This window comes from Kogia breviceps, chromosome 12 (genome assembly GCF_026419965.1).
Source record: "Kogia breviceps isolate mKogBre1 chromosome 12, mKogBre1 haplotype 1, whole genome shotgun sequence".
In the NCBI taxonomy this organism is placed as follows: Eukaryota; Metazoa; Chordata; class Mammalia; order Artiodactyla; family Physeteridae; genus Kogia; species Kogia breviceps.
The window spans coordinates 58,284,533-58,299,915 of NC_081321.1; the positions used below are offsets into that span (position 1 = coordinate 58,284,533).

Here is a 15,383-nt window from a genome sequence, read left to right on the forward strand (position 1 = left end):
GCAGATTTATCATTCTGTGGAGGAGCTGTGTCAAAATCCATTTCAAAAATTCAGATCTTTGAAGATGAATTCCTTGATGGCCCCAAAATTTCTCTGAAGTGTAAAGAAGCTTCATAATCAAAACCAAAACTTGATAAGTATTGAAATGCTAATGCTAGGTCTACTTATTCTTATAATGATGGTGATATTACAGCTACTAACATTTATTATGTACTAACTGTAGTATGTGTTCTAAATATTTTGCATGCATTGATTGCCTCATTTAATCTCACAACAGCCCTATAGAGATTTCTTTTCATCCTTGGTTTTCAGATGAGGTACAGAGAAAGTAAGTAATATATCCAAGATCACTCAATGACTAGATAGTGAAGCCATGATTGGAACTTGAACAAATCTGATTCCAGATTCTATAGCTCTTAACCACCACCTAGTGTAAAGGAAAGAGGAGATCAAAGTGGTACTAAACAAACTCTTCTCAGGAAAAAGGACAGGATATTTTCATCTTCACGTATCTTTTGGAGTCAAGTTTAATTGGTTGTAAGTCATAGGACCTGTCAACTTTCATTTATGGATATGGCAATTTTAATGTCTTTAAAAATGCAAGCACTATTTCTTATTCTTTCATTTAATAGACATTGGTTGGATAAGCATCTGTCAGAAGGTACCATACTATGTGTGGGTAGTACATAAAGTTAAAAAAGACACATTTCTTGCCTCAATTGTTCCCAAAAAGACAAAAGCAGCAGGCATGGAAACAAAGGCTTGAAATACAGAGTGATACATGTTATGATGGGGGTGTGCACAAAGCATAAGGCTGAAGGAAAGGAGACCACTCAATTTGGGTTTATGGCAATATGTCAACATACTCTGATGTTCAGGTATTACCCTCAGCAATTTAGCTACTCTGGAAAGAATCTAAAACTGTTTCTTTAACAAATCAGCTCTTTTCCAAGAGATATACTACAGTGTTGTGTTTTAAGAAGGCAAGCTGTGGAGTCAGGGTAGTTGAATTTGAATCCTGGCTCCATGAATTTTGGGCAACTTACTAAACCTCCCTGTGGCTCAGTTTCCTTATCTATAAAATGAGGATAATAATTTTAATAATGGAATTGTTGTGAGAATTGAATGAGTTCATACATGTGGATTCCTTAGAGCGTTACCTGACATATACATATAATACCATATGTCTTAAATATTTTTACTATATATAAAAATATTGATAATCTATGAAAAATCTTTATAAACTAAGAATGGATAACTTTCTTCAAATGGACCAGGTATTATTAATGAGCCTCTAATATATTCTAGGTACCTTGCCAGGGTCTGGGGAACAAATTCAATTTAGGGGCTCAGGAATACTCAAGAAGCTTATAATAAAATGGAGGCAACAAAAAAACTAGGCAAAATACATTAGAATAAGTGATATCTAAATATAAAGTGCTATGGGAAAATGCAGATGAATGGAAAAAATTAATTCAGTCCTGATGGATCCAGAAAAGCTTCACTGACATTTGAGCCAGACCTTGAAGGGATCCAACCAAATGATTACCAAGGTAATTCCTGGCAGAGGGAGCAGCATGGAAAAGATATGAAGAGATATAACAGAAGAAAAGAAAGTTGAAGGCTCATGAGGTGCTAGTGGAGCAGTGTCTGGAGATGAGCTGGGAAGAGGGGATTAGTTCTTACTAAGAGACTTGTAGTCAATTCCAAACTTGTAAGCAAGTAATAGAACATGATAACATCTGCATTTCAGAAATAGCATTCCTCTGGCACAATGGGCAATGGATTTGAAGACAGTATAAAGTAGAAAAACTCATCAAGAGATTGTTGCAATGATCTTAGAGAGAAGTGATGATGACCTGAACCAGGGCCATGGCTAGGGGAACAGGAAGAAAGAAGATACAATAGAAGTATCAACAAGGCAGAGTGACAAACTAGACATGGTAGATAAAGAGATGTACTGTAGGATGTTTAGCAGCATCCCTGGCTCTGCCCACTAGATACCAGTACCACTTCCCCTCTACCCCAGCTGTGACCACCCTTCAGACATTGTCAAATATCCCCTGAGGGGCAAATGGCCCCAGGTAAGAACAACTGCTCTAAAGTCCTCTCTATCTCTAAATTGCTTTGAATATTCATCAAAGCAGAAAGAATCCAGGAAACTTCATATAATTTCACATGAAAATTTTAAATCTTAGTTATACTTTCCACAATTTTCATACCCTTTAATCAAAAAGTTCAACACCAGTGTGCTTGCTCTCTAAATCTCCAATTGCTATGGCAGTCTTCCCCATCTGCTTAGTCCAATCCTTGCCCATCTCAGCTTTGCTTTGCATCAGAGGAAACTGCCTTTCCCAGGCTCCCTGGCTTTCTGGCATCCAGGTGAGGTCAGGCAATGGAAGGCACTGTCAGAAGACTGGAGAGGGGAAGAAGAAAGAAACCACAGCACGTCTCCCTTTCTCTGTTCTGACAGTAGCCACTGAGTCACCTTCATGGCTTCTATTCCTGCTAGACAGTCCTTCTTCTGTGTCCCTGCCATGGTTCTGTCTTCCACCAGGTGGCCTTAGATCCTGGGATCTGGTAACATTTTCTCTGTCCCTCCAGGCCTACAAGTGGTAGCAACTTCCTACTGTTGCTAATCTCTGGTTTACCTTGCTATCGCGTTTGACTTCTTACTTCTTCCATCACCTACCTGTGCAAGCAGTTGCTACAAACTAAACTGTGTCCCCCCTGCACCCCAAATTCATATGTTTGGGCCCTAACCCTCAGTGTGGCTGTATTTGGAATAAGCAAGTAATTAAGGTTAAATGAGGTCAAAGGGGGAAGCCCAGATCTGATAGGATTGCTGTACTTTTAAAATGAGACACTAGAGAGCTCACTCTCTCTCCCTGTCATGTGAGAACGAAGCAAGCAGGTGGCTGTCTGCGAACTAGGAAGAGAGCTCTCACCAGGAACTGAATCTGTCAGGACCCTGATCTTGGACTCCCAGCCTCCAGAACTGTGGGAAGATTCATTTCTGTTGTTTAAGCCACCAGCCTGTCATATTTTGTTACAGCAGCCTGACCTAACTAAAACAGCAGTTCCCTGGGTTATATTTCCATTATTTGTAATGGCTAGAGAGGTTTTGTTTCTCTGCCTACCCTGACTGACACAGTTCTTTACATCATTGATACCATAAAATATTTACCACGAACTATCTTAATATGAGCCTGACTATGCAAAAGACATGTTCATATTCATTTCCTAATCCATTTCTTCCAAAAACTCTGTAAGGTAGGGCAAAATGATACAACATACGGAGCACAAGTTTTGAGTCACTTGACTCAGTCACAACTCCTCTACTTACCAGCTGCATGACCCAAGAAAAGGTAGTTAATCTCATTAGACCCTGGTAGCCTCCTCTATTAAATGGGTCTAATAATAGTACTAACCTAAGAGGGTTGTTCTGGATTAAATGAGTTACTCTATGCGATGTACTTATAATATTTTTAGGCATATCGTAAGCTCTCGATAATTCTAAATATTATTTTTACCTACCATTTATTGAGTGCCTATTATGTGCCAAGCTCTGGGATAGGTACTAGGGACATAAAGACAAATAAGAAACAATTGATGTCTTCAAGGAGTTGCATCTGTACCTCATCTGAAAACCAAACACATAAACAGGTAATCATAATAAAACATGGCACGCTTATTAACAGACATATTCTGGGAAAGCCAAATAGAGCACGATCCACAGACAGGGTGTGAGAGGCAACTGTCAAGGTTTGAATCCCAGTTCTTCCAATTACTTATGGTTTGGCTCTGGGCAAATTACCTAACTCCTCTAAGCCTCTATTTCCTCACCTACAAAATGAGGCTAGTAGTAGTAGCTATGGCATATGGATGTGGTGAGAAGAAACACATAATACAAGGAGTTTTTGGTATAGTTCCTGGAAGATGGCATGCTCAGAAAAGGAGAGTTATATTTGTCATGAATAGGGGAGCAGAGAATTGGGTTGCCTAACCTAGCCCAGGGTTCCCCCAAGTTCTTGCTCCTCCCTGGTTCCTCTGATCTATTTCAACTACTTCCTGTTCCTCCTCAGAAGAGGTGGCTGAGTCTATCATACTTTTCTACTTTGAGTATAGATTAAGATAGCCACTTATAAAATTTCTCTACAGACTCTATGAAATCTAATTAGAGTATATGGATACAAAGCAGTTCCACTCCTGCATGTCTACCTAGAAATGAGTACATATGTGTACCAAAAGACGTAAAAGAATGTGTATAGCAGCTTTGCTCACAATAGCACCAAATTGGAAGCAAACCCAATGTCCATCAACAAAAGGATGGATAAATACACGGTGATATATTCATATAGCATGGGATACTACATAGCAGTGAGGATAAACTAAAGTGACACAAAACAATACAGATGAATCTCACAGACAACATGTTGAGCAAAAGAAGCTAGAGGGCAGACTTTACTTTCTATTTATAGAAAGTTCAAGAAGGAGTAAAATAAATCTATGGTCATAGAAATCAGAAGAATGGTTACCTTTGGGGAGGTATTTGCTGAGAAGGGCAGTGGTGTACTGGTAAATGTTTCACAACCAGCACTCTGAAAAAAGCCCTGATTTTATAGAATTTGTCTATTTCTATGATGTAAATACTTGTGGTGGATTTCAAGTTACCAACTTGATGTCACTGAGCACGAAGTTGGGAAGAGATATATATGTATACAGTCTGCTCTGGCAAGTCGGTGAGCTCCAACTCCAGCCGCCCCGGGGGGTAACATGAAGGGGTGTTCTGGTGTGCCAGAAATGCTCTATATCTTGATCTGGACAGTGCTTGCTATCCAGTAGTGAATACTTAAGATTTGTTCACTTTATTGTGTGTATATTATACCTTGATATAAAGTAAAATGTAAAAATGCCTGTGAGAGCTACAAAGAGAAAAGCACTTATAACTATTTCCCAGAGGAAGATTCAGAGACGTACCAGAGATTCAATGGCTGGAAAGGTAGCATTCAGATCTTCTTGTCCTCACAACAGAGAGAAAAAGAAACACCATTAGTAGACTCTGGCATAAACAGACATGAGACGGTGACTGTTTTAGCTGGGCCACTCTCAACCTTCCAGCATGAGGCTTAATTCGATTTTACCACCAATGGTTGATACATCACGCAAGACAGAGTGTTGCTTCTGAAAAGCCAAGACGTTCTGCCTTAACTAACCACGGTCCTGTTACTTAGAGATTATTATTCCACTGGGTGGCTCCAGATGAATGCTTTAAGCACAGTGCCACCTGAACACAATGATCAGACAGGAAAAAGCATCAATGTAAACAATGTTACTTTTATTTTGAGGAAAAATGCACATTCATCTAATTTCCTTGTGGCCCTGAATATGTTCAATATGACTGGAAGATCTCTGTGATCTAGCTAAATGACACATTCTAATAGGACAGCTGCTCTTAACACAGCACTCATATATTTAAAGTTACAAATCAGAAGCAAAATTTTAAAGGGGTTTGACCGATGATGAATTGACACATCCACAGACTTATTTCTTCCTGATCTGGCAGTACAGGACAATAGAAAATATCAGACCAAGTACCTAGAAAATAAAATAAGAGGATTAACATGGAATTTCAAGTAAAACACTAGAGATATTATAAATAAAAAGAACATTATATATGAAAAGATTCTGGCTACTGACAATTCGAATGTTATTTATCTAAGTCACCTCTCTTCCTGGGAAATTAGAGACTCTAACATTGAGAAAGCGCTCAGTATTTTTGTCTTTCAATCAGGGTTTTAAGCTAGCAGTTTGCCTCTAACCGGCCCTATTTGATTGTGCAATAGCAGCTGTCACTGAAGCAACCCACCCTTTTGGAATACACACACCCTTCTGTAGGGCATGGCCATGGAACTCTGGGGAACTCAGGCCTCTGGGTCTAAAGATGCCTACTGCTTCTATGAAAAGCTTATAATCATCTGGTTTAGATCATTCACATAAAAATCAAGGAGTCTAGAATTTCTCTTGCCATATTTTTAGGCATCGCCAAGAGGAATGAAAGAAAAAGTAAACTTTTTCTTAAAAAGCTTCTAAATTGAAGGGGAATGGCATCATTCAGGAATTTCCTTTGAAGTGAAAACGTACAGCTGAAAATCTGGGGCATAATTTCCATCTCATTAAGTGGCTCTCCCAAGAATGAGGGACCCCAGCACTTGCCCTAATTGGCTCTGAAGTCGGTGAGTGGCATGCTGTGGCTTTGATGTAGAAATGACAGAACCCGTGTGTATTGCAGATAGAAAGCTTCCTCTCCACCAGCCTCCTCTGAGGGGAGTCAGGGAGAGGATGAGATGCCATTTATGCTGAGTCATCTCTAGCGCTCCTACTGTACGGAGATGTCCTGCTTACTAACTCTTTCCCGGAAATGCCTTTCAAATGAGAACTGCTGCCCAATATTTTTTCCTTCAAAAAACAAAAAAGTATTGAGGGACTTCCCTGGCCATCCAGTGGTTAAGACTTCACCTTCCAATGCAGGAGGTGCGGGCTCGATCCCTGGTCAGGAGCTAAGATCCCACATGCCTCGTGGCCAAAAAACCAAAAAGAAAACAGAAGCAATATCGTAACAAATTCAATAAAGACTTTAAAAATAGTGCATATCAAAAAATCTTTTAAAAAAATATTGACACCAATTCTTTGCAAAAATAATGACTTTCATTGAGAATGTTCTAAAAGTCATGCTTTTTGAATGACCAGAGAAAAAGTTACAATTTAGTCTTTTGCTTTGGTCCCAAGCCTTAAGTCTGGGAGATGAGTATCAGGAAACAATAATGAAAATGGGAAAAACAGTGGGATAAGGCAGCTATCACCTTTCACTGTCACATCCGTGAAATGGAAGCCCAGCTTGCATCAGCAGACTAGACAGTTAATACCATACTTTCTTGCATTTCACTGCCTCTGAAAAGAAAATGTATCATTGTTCGTAAAAATAGGTAATAATTAAAAGAGATTCATCCTATAGTAATGTATGCTAAGGCTCAGGATAAACTTGCTAAGTAATGTACATGTGCTCCCCATATTTTGAAGCCATCTAAAATATGTAAAATTAGTTTTTCTCTCTTTTAACTGTTCCATTTCTGGGACCATTCCTGGGTCCATTCCTGGGACCTCCTGTCAGGATAACTTTTATTGTACAAAGTAGTGACTATCAGTGTCAATGGCTTTTTTTTTTTTCTTAATTAAAGTGAGGAGAGAAAGTGCTGATCATTTTTTGTGCTTGTAAGTTGCTGTAGTTAAATAAGGAGAGATGTGATAGTCTGGTTAATGCAGAATAATGAGAATTCCAGTGTCTATAGATAACATTTTCTTACAAAATAAAGCATTTTGCATAGATTTCTAGCATCCTACCTGAGAAGAATCCCTCAGGTATATGTTTTTAACAGAGCCTTGACAATAACTATTGGCCATTCCATCAGAGCCTATGCCTAAACAGACTAACGTCAAAGGTGTAAATGTCAGAGGGTGGTTTTTTTCATATGATATTTTTCTATGGAGATAGTTTAAATGTATTTTCTGCAGGGAGATATTTGCTTCTGTTTACTTCTTAAAAATATTTATTAGAAGTATTTTTCTTGAATTTGAAGTTGGGGAACAGAGAATGTAGACGGGCCTAAGTGTTAGGCAACGAGTATTAAGACTATAAGACAGACTGACGGACATTTTTTGGATACATTTTTATAGAATCGCTATCAAAAGACTATTTTCAAAGCTATTTTTTAAGTAAAAATGAGAGGGAATACAAAATGATTTTTCCTTCTCTTCAAATCCTAGAGGGAGGGCAGATTTTCTATTGAGAGAGTGAACGAAAAAAAAATTTCAGACAGTTCTTTGAACCAGCTATTTATCATATGTACATAAAGTCTAGAAATCACACTTAACTGGCATAACTTGAAATGGTTATATTTTGTGATATTACCATGTAAATTCTATATCTAAAAATTCCTCACTGAAAGGTTTTCAGTAAGGTATTTTCATATATATATATATCTTTAGAACAACCAATAGAATATCTAAATATATAACAAACACATGGAGTATACAATTTCATAAAATACTGAAATGCTATTCCTCTTGTAATCTTATTTTCCATCAGATGTCTTTAGATTCTTGGCAATGTCATTGGCTATGATATGAGAGACATCAATCTTCCCAGCTGATTATGTCCTTTTTTCCCCGGCTTTGCTTTTGAGAAGCTTCTTAAAAGCATCTGTGGGTTGTGGCCAAAGTCAATTGTCTGAATTTGAGTCTAAGATGGAATGTGACACTTATGTTGACACTTACATCGAATACCTCAATTATTTTTTAAAATAAATTTATTTTATTTTTGGCTGTGTTGGGTCATTGTTGCTGCACGTGGGCTTTTTCTAGTTGTGATGAGCAGGGGCTACTCTTGGTTGCGGTGTGTGGGCTTCTCATTGCAGTGGCTTCTCTTGTTGCAGAGCATGGACTCTAGACGCAAGGGTTTCATCAGTTATGGCACATAGGCTCAGTAATTGTGGCTCACAGGCTCTAGAGTGCAGGCTCAGTAGTTGTGGCGCACAGGCTTAGTTGCTCCGTGGCATGTGGGATCTTCCCAGACCAGGGCTCGAACCCATGTCCTCTGCATTGGCAGACAGATTCTTAAACACTGTGCCACCAGGGAAGCCCTGAAAACCTCATTTAAAGCTGGCTCGTTTAAAGTCTACTTTACCAACACGTGTGTGTTTTAGTTTATGGATGTGTGAGTACATATGTGTGATTGCTCACTTACATCCACAGCCCTTAACTCATATTTCTAAATTAGCATAAACCCAAAATACAAAGCAGAGAAACAAAGGACATTTTACAGTGGGTAGAATTGAGAGAAACAGACCTCATGCACAGCACCATTTGACTTTGGTCATATATCGGACATAGAGGAAGACAGCCACATCTACCAACAGAAGATGCTTCATATTTGGACATATTCGTCTGGGCTACAAGGAGGTCATGCTCTAATAGCCCAATTTGCTGCCCAAAGTTACAGCCCTTTCTCTTGTGGTTGGCTGAGAAATTCTACCGGGAACCTAAATGACCACTTAGGACACTAAATTGCTTCCATTTCAGCTAAAATTACTCTCTGACAGTGATGTTGCACAAGAGGTAAAAGCTACCAGAAAACCCAAGGAGAACATTGTACAATATTTCATGAGGGTGAAGTAGAAGTCACTTAGCTAAGCAAACCAGCCCGCAGAGGCGTTAACTAGGGAGACACCTCACATCGTTAGGATTCTTGCCAATGCCCTGACGTGGACTGGTGAGTGAATTTGACTCCCTTGATATCTAAATTAGCAAGATCTGGGATGATTACAAAAACACTACCCTGAAACAGTTTTATTTCATCTTTTTGCAAAGAATTTCAGGCCACGTTAAAAAAAAAATCCTTCAGGTTCTGAAAACACCATGCCAGAAGAGTCTAGCAAGATAAAAATCCTATATAGGATTTTTTTTTCAAAGTCAATAATCAAATTGATGAGAGTAAATGCAGAAACCTCAAGCAGAGCGTCCCTAAAAACGTCTCCAAGTGAGTCCATAGTCCTTACAGTGAGAAAATAAAAGTCAACTGTCTAGTTTTTAGAACTTATTAGATTTCTCTAGACTAGAATAACAGGAAAACAGTTCTCCACACTCTTGAGCTCAGTTTTTATTTTCTGTTTCAAAATCAGAAAGAGGGATAAAAACTTGTAAAGCTTGTGTTTTCATTTTGTTTGGTGCTTCTTCTAACTTCAGGAAACATTAACCCTTGTGCTAGTTTTCAATGGGAAAAGGATTTCTGGGACTAAGAACTGTGTGGAAATTAATTCAACTTCTTCCCCCAGGAGAGAGATCATTCAGAAATAATAGCTTATGCCCTGCCAATTTCCTAAGACTGCAATCCCCTCCCCAGACCCAAGGCCAGTAGAGGCAGATGCTGGGCCTTGGGCACTTGGTACCCAGTGCTTTTCTGAAGCACCTGGTTTTTATTTGGCTCTTCATAAATATTTGTTAGAAAAATTAATGAGCAAACAAGGGAATAAACAAAGAATTAATAATGCAACGTAATACTATACCTCAACAGCTGCCAGTCCGAACGCTAGTCCAATAACTATGGAAAGATGTCTTGAAAATAAGCCTCTTATCAAAGAAAAGCATGACTGTTAAAAACATTAAAAAATTACTTTTAGTCAAATTTTGACCTTATTTTAGTACAGTACAAATTTTTATTTATTGGGTTAACTTTTTACATTGCTATCAAGGAACATACTCAACAGAAAGGAATTGGATTATTCCCACCACTCCAAGCTCCTTCCCCCCGCTCCGAAAGGTTATAACTGTTGTGGTTTGTTCATACATTAGGAAGCATTTGAGGAACAAAGTTTTGCTTCAACTACCTAATTACTGAATCTAGGGCTATTTAGTTATAAATACTCATTTTATCCTAACTTCTGATTGTTCATTTTAGAGCTGTTATCACCTTGACTGTGTATTTTTTAGGTTTGTAACCTGCAGCAGAGAGTTCCCTGGTTGAGCTTTCAGCTAATTATAGCGTAGATTTTCTTTTTTTTTTAATGATTTAAAAAAAAATTTTAATTTATTTTTTGGCATGTTGGGTCTTTGTTGCTGTTCGCCGGCTTTCTCTAGTTGCAGCGAGCAGGGGCTACTGTTCGTTGTGGTGCGCAGGCTTCTCATCGCAGTGGCTTCTCTTGTTGCAGAGCACAGGCTCTAGGCACGTGGGCTTCAGTAGTTGTGGCACACGGGCTCAGTAGTTGTGGCTCACGGACCCTAGACTGCAGGCTCAGTAGTTGTGGCGCACAGGCTTAGTTGCTCCGTGGCATGTGGCATCTTCCTGGACCAGGGATCGAACCCGTGTTCCCTGCATTGGCAGGTGGATTCTTAACCACTGAGCCACCAGGGAAGTCCCTACATTTTCATTTTTAAAACAAAGTTTTTTTCAAAAATCCCTTAATGTGTGTCAGGGTTATTTTTACCTTAAAAAGGAAAAAAAAATCATTATGTCCACTGCTATGCTCTTACTTTAGACAAAAAAGAGAATTTAGAAATTTGTCTCTCTGCCACATTTTTAAACATTTATTCAAACCAGCATGAAATTTCAAGCTTAACATATTTTAGACCAGACCTAAATATTTCAACAATTGTAAATTATATGAATAATTTTTAAAATGGAAAAATAATATACAATGTAATAGTGTTATTGTCTGTATTGCCAGAAAATATATCATCCCTATGATGGTCTTATATGTGCAAAGGGCTAACAAAATATTTCTATTTGTTAAATAAAATAAAAGTTATCTGTGAGGTTAAGACAGTCTCTTCCCCTTCATTCCTGAATGTAATGGGTTTCTCCATTCTCATCTGATCCAAAGTGGTAAACATTAGAGGAAATTATTACATCATCTAAGATTAACTATGAGATTAATGGTATCTACTGAGTCACATTCATTATATTTTAGGGGTTTTCTCCCTCCTCCCCCTCTAGATAACCAGGTTATCTTGGCAAAAGGGAGGGGAAAAAAGAAATGTGAATTATGGCCATTCCAGATTTCTTATTTTTCCAGACTTCTTGCAAGTGACACAAGGCAGATGGAAGTCTTTCATGAATTTATGATCTTCCTTTTGGGAAACTGGTGCAGCTATAAGTCTATCTTCAGCTGAATTGTGTGTGAATTTGGAGGGAATATCTATTATTTTTCAGGATAATGCTAGGGCATTTCAAAATCTATCCTGAGGAAACACATCTTTGAGTTGAATTTTTAACAGGACACAGATAGCAATCTACAATTTAATTTACTAATTTCCTCATTATCCTAAGTGGAAACTACATTTGTTTACACCATAGTTATTTCCCCTCCTCCTTGCGGATATTGTGTCACTAAAATTACATAGAGAGGAGGAGAGTAGGGAGGAATATAAAAATTAATAATGAAAAATTTTAGTGATATTACTTTGATGATGAAAAGACATGGTAGCTCTGTAATCTGGTAGATAACTTCTCCCTCATGTGTTACTTTAAATACTAGTAACAGCAATTTCCCTTCAGAACAGTCTCCTTTATTTTGATAAAATTAGTAAAAGGGATGTGATAGTCAACAGGTGAGACGTTTCCCCTGAGATACTTTCTATTTCCTAATATATAATTAGCCTCAGTAGCCATTACTAAACCAATGCTAGATTGAAAATACTCTTTAGGGTTTACAGAAATTAACTCACTGAACTATAATAGCTTTCATATATCTCTCTCTCATCTAGACTATAATCTCCTAGAGGGTCCACAAGCATGTCTGATTCCAGCAAGGGTCTGTCTAACACCTAGTAAGCAGTGAAGAATAACAGCAAATAAATGAAACATTAATATCAACTGTCATTTCTGTACACTTTCCTTCCAGGCAGAAGGAACAAATTATGTAAAGCCTTATGGTAAGAGACATATCATGTCCTGCAGGAAGCTGTATCTTGAACCCCAAAGACTGAGTTAAATGGGATCCCATCATATCTTGTGCCTGGTCCTATCCAAGAAATACCAATAGTTCATTGGATTGAAGTTGCTTAATCATCTTTCTCTCTTCCCTATTAGAGCATTCACTCTGTGAGTGCAGACATTATGCCCTATTTAGGAATGGATCTCCAGCAGCTGGTAAAAGGCCAGTACATAGGAAGTGGTCAATAAATATTTGATGAATTAAGCAATAATAAGAAATACAACATCCACATATTAACATTCGCAAGTGACATAAATATGTCATCTACAACACATGAAAGACAAACCTAAGTTTTTCTTTTTTTTTGCCACACCAAGTGGCAAGCAGGATCTTAGTTTCCAGACCAGGGATGTGCGCCCTGCAGTGGAAGCACTGAGTTGTAACCACTGGACCACCAGGGAAATCCCTCAAGTTTTTCAATTGACTTTAAAGGCATGAGGCAACTTCTCAATTGGAGCAATAATTAGGCAAATTGGTAGGTACACCTAACAACCAGAGCGGAAACCTCTAAAAGCCCAAGTTATTTCTTTATACCCAATACAACTACTTGAGAAAGAGAAACTTTGATTAGAAAAAGAAAGCTTTACTTTGAAAATTAAAGTGAAAATATCGATTTCTAAGACCTATGTTAAAATAGAAAAAATAGAGGAGAATAATGATTAAAGTCACCAAACAGAGGACAAAATGAACTTTTATCTGTTAGCTTGTACTTTGCCTCCCCTTGCAGTAGAATGTTTCTTTGATCTACCAAAGTTGAATTTAAATGATGCCAGACTCATAGAAGAAATAAAATACTTTCATTTTTTATATCTACTTTTATCTTTAAATAAGGATTTCTTTTTTATTTGGGGAATTCCTGGGACTTTTATATGATTCCCATTGTAATTGCTGCAATTTAATATTTCGTAGAGACTTTCATTGTGGAAAAAAAAACAACAGAAGCACTTACTGTGCCAAATTTGATTTGTTCTCACCTGTTTGTAAATAGTTTTTCCATCATACTTTGTACAAGAAGAATCTGATGCACTTGGACATTCACATGACTTGTAATAGTATTGAAAATTATTTCCCCAATCAGAAGCTCCATTGATCAAACCACAACATTTTAACTGTTTGATGAAAAGTAGATATGAAAAACAGTCACGAGAGGAGACAAAAACATTGTCAATACATAGAATCACATTCTTCTGAAACCACTATTAAGATGTTGCTTATACTAGAATATCGTATAAGTCACCTCACCTAACTCCCTGAATGAAGAAACAAAAATGAAGGAATCTTCCATTTTGGCCTTCATATTAATGAAGGAAAAAATAGAGTTTCAGATGCAAAAGTCTGAAGAACTTGGAGAGAATATAAAAAACTCACCTTCTAGTTTTTAATGAAAAAAGAGAGGGGCAGAATCAGATTTATGCTTCTTAGGTCTTAGAAAAGAAGCTTCCAGAGAGTTCATGGAAGAATCAAGGTCTCTTTAAAGAACTTTTACTCAAAAAAGATGAGAAGTTTAAAAAGTAAAATTTCTATCTCATGACCTTTGATCACTTTTGGAGGAGAGGGGGAAAAGAATGAGAGGCATCTCAAAGGCCAAAGAAGATGCTTAGTGGGTCTTCCATGAGGCTGACTTTTACACGGACATCTGTAAAACAGCTAAGGGGTGAAAATGATGAATGAAACTCTTAGAATAATGTCGGGAAGGTTAAGGCTCAAAATAAACCAAAACATGGGGAAACACTAAGGAAAGTTGTGGTCATGTTTGGGGAAGTAAAACAAGAAAGGGATAAGCCCAATGACTCAGAGTAATGGCACATAACATTATTAGATGACAGAGAGAGGTCATTGTCTCATCTTGCCCTATTTGCTTTAATTAGAGAGAAAACTTCTCATGCAGAAATGTAGAAAAAAACTGAAGAAAATAGAACCAAGATTGGATGTTTTTCTAAGACTCAAATGCATTGCAATGGTAGGCTATTGAAAGGACTTTCACTTACTGGCTGGTGACCACGTTACCCATGTTACTTAAACCTCTCTGTGCCACAGTTTCTTCATCTGTAAAATACAGATAATAATAGTCGCTAATGATAGTATCTAATTCATAGAGTTGTTGGAAAGATAAAAATAGAATACCCATGTGAAGATATGAAGTGTTTAGCCCAATGCCTGGCTTGTAGAAAGTACTCAACACGTGTTAACTGTCATCATTGTTTTTGTTTTGTGTTTATTGTTGTTGTTTCCTTTGTGCTCTCACATGAACATGATCTGTTCAACATTGATATCAGTACTTTCGATAACATTATAGAAAGTATCTTTTCAACTCTATAGTTGATATAGAGCTGGGAGTGATGATTAATACATTGGAGAACAAAATGGAGTTCCAAAAATAGTTGAAACAATGGACTTAAACTAACAGGTTCAACTGTGGCATATAAAGTCTTGTGCTTTAGCTCAAAGATTTACTTGTACAAATGTATGACTCATTAGACATTCACATGACAAAGAGCTGGAGATTTCTGATGGTCTCAAGGTCAATCAGTATTAGCAAAGAGAGTAATCTTGAAACAACCTCCTTTCTTGTTTCCATGGTAGACATAATTAATTGCTCACTCTTTCTGATTAAATAATCTTGAATGATATTGATACAGACACTCCAGATCAAAAAGAATATGTCCCACTATATACACTCACAGATCAATCCATTTTTGGAATACCGTATTCCTTAGGCAGGTATAGAGACACACAGAAGACAGAGAAGGAGGTAGAAAGGCTAAACTTGGTATAATATCTAGTCACCAGATCAGATGTGGGAGCAGTTGGGAAAGAGGTTGGTCAGGATGCATT

General features: G+C 37.7%; 1 protein-coding gene across 3 annotated transcripts in view; it reads right to left on the bottom strand.

Annotated features, from left to right (window-relative positions):
* Positions 1-5,317: 5,317 nt before the first annotated feature.
* TSPAN8 (tetraspanin 8) overlaps positions 5,318-15,383 on the bottom strand; it is a 30,433-nt gene continuing 20,367 nt past the window's right edge. For all 3 annotated transcript variants that reach the window (XM_067008306.1, XM_067008308.1, XM_067008307.1), the window contains 3 exons: positions 13,523-13,657; positions 10,122-10,205; positions 5,318-5,598 (listed from right to left, as the gene is read on the bottom strand). In XM_067008306.1, coding sequence (XP_066864407.1) covers positions 5,545-5,598; positions 10,122-10,205; positions 13,523-13,657 — 273 coding nt within the window. In that variant the 3' untranslated portion in view covers positions 5,318-5,544. The remainder of the gene's footprint in view (positions 5,599-10,121; positions 10,206-13,522; positions 13,658-15,383) is intronic.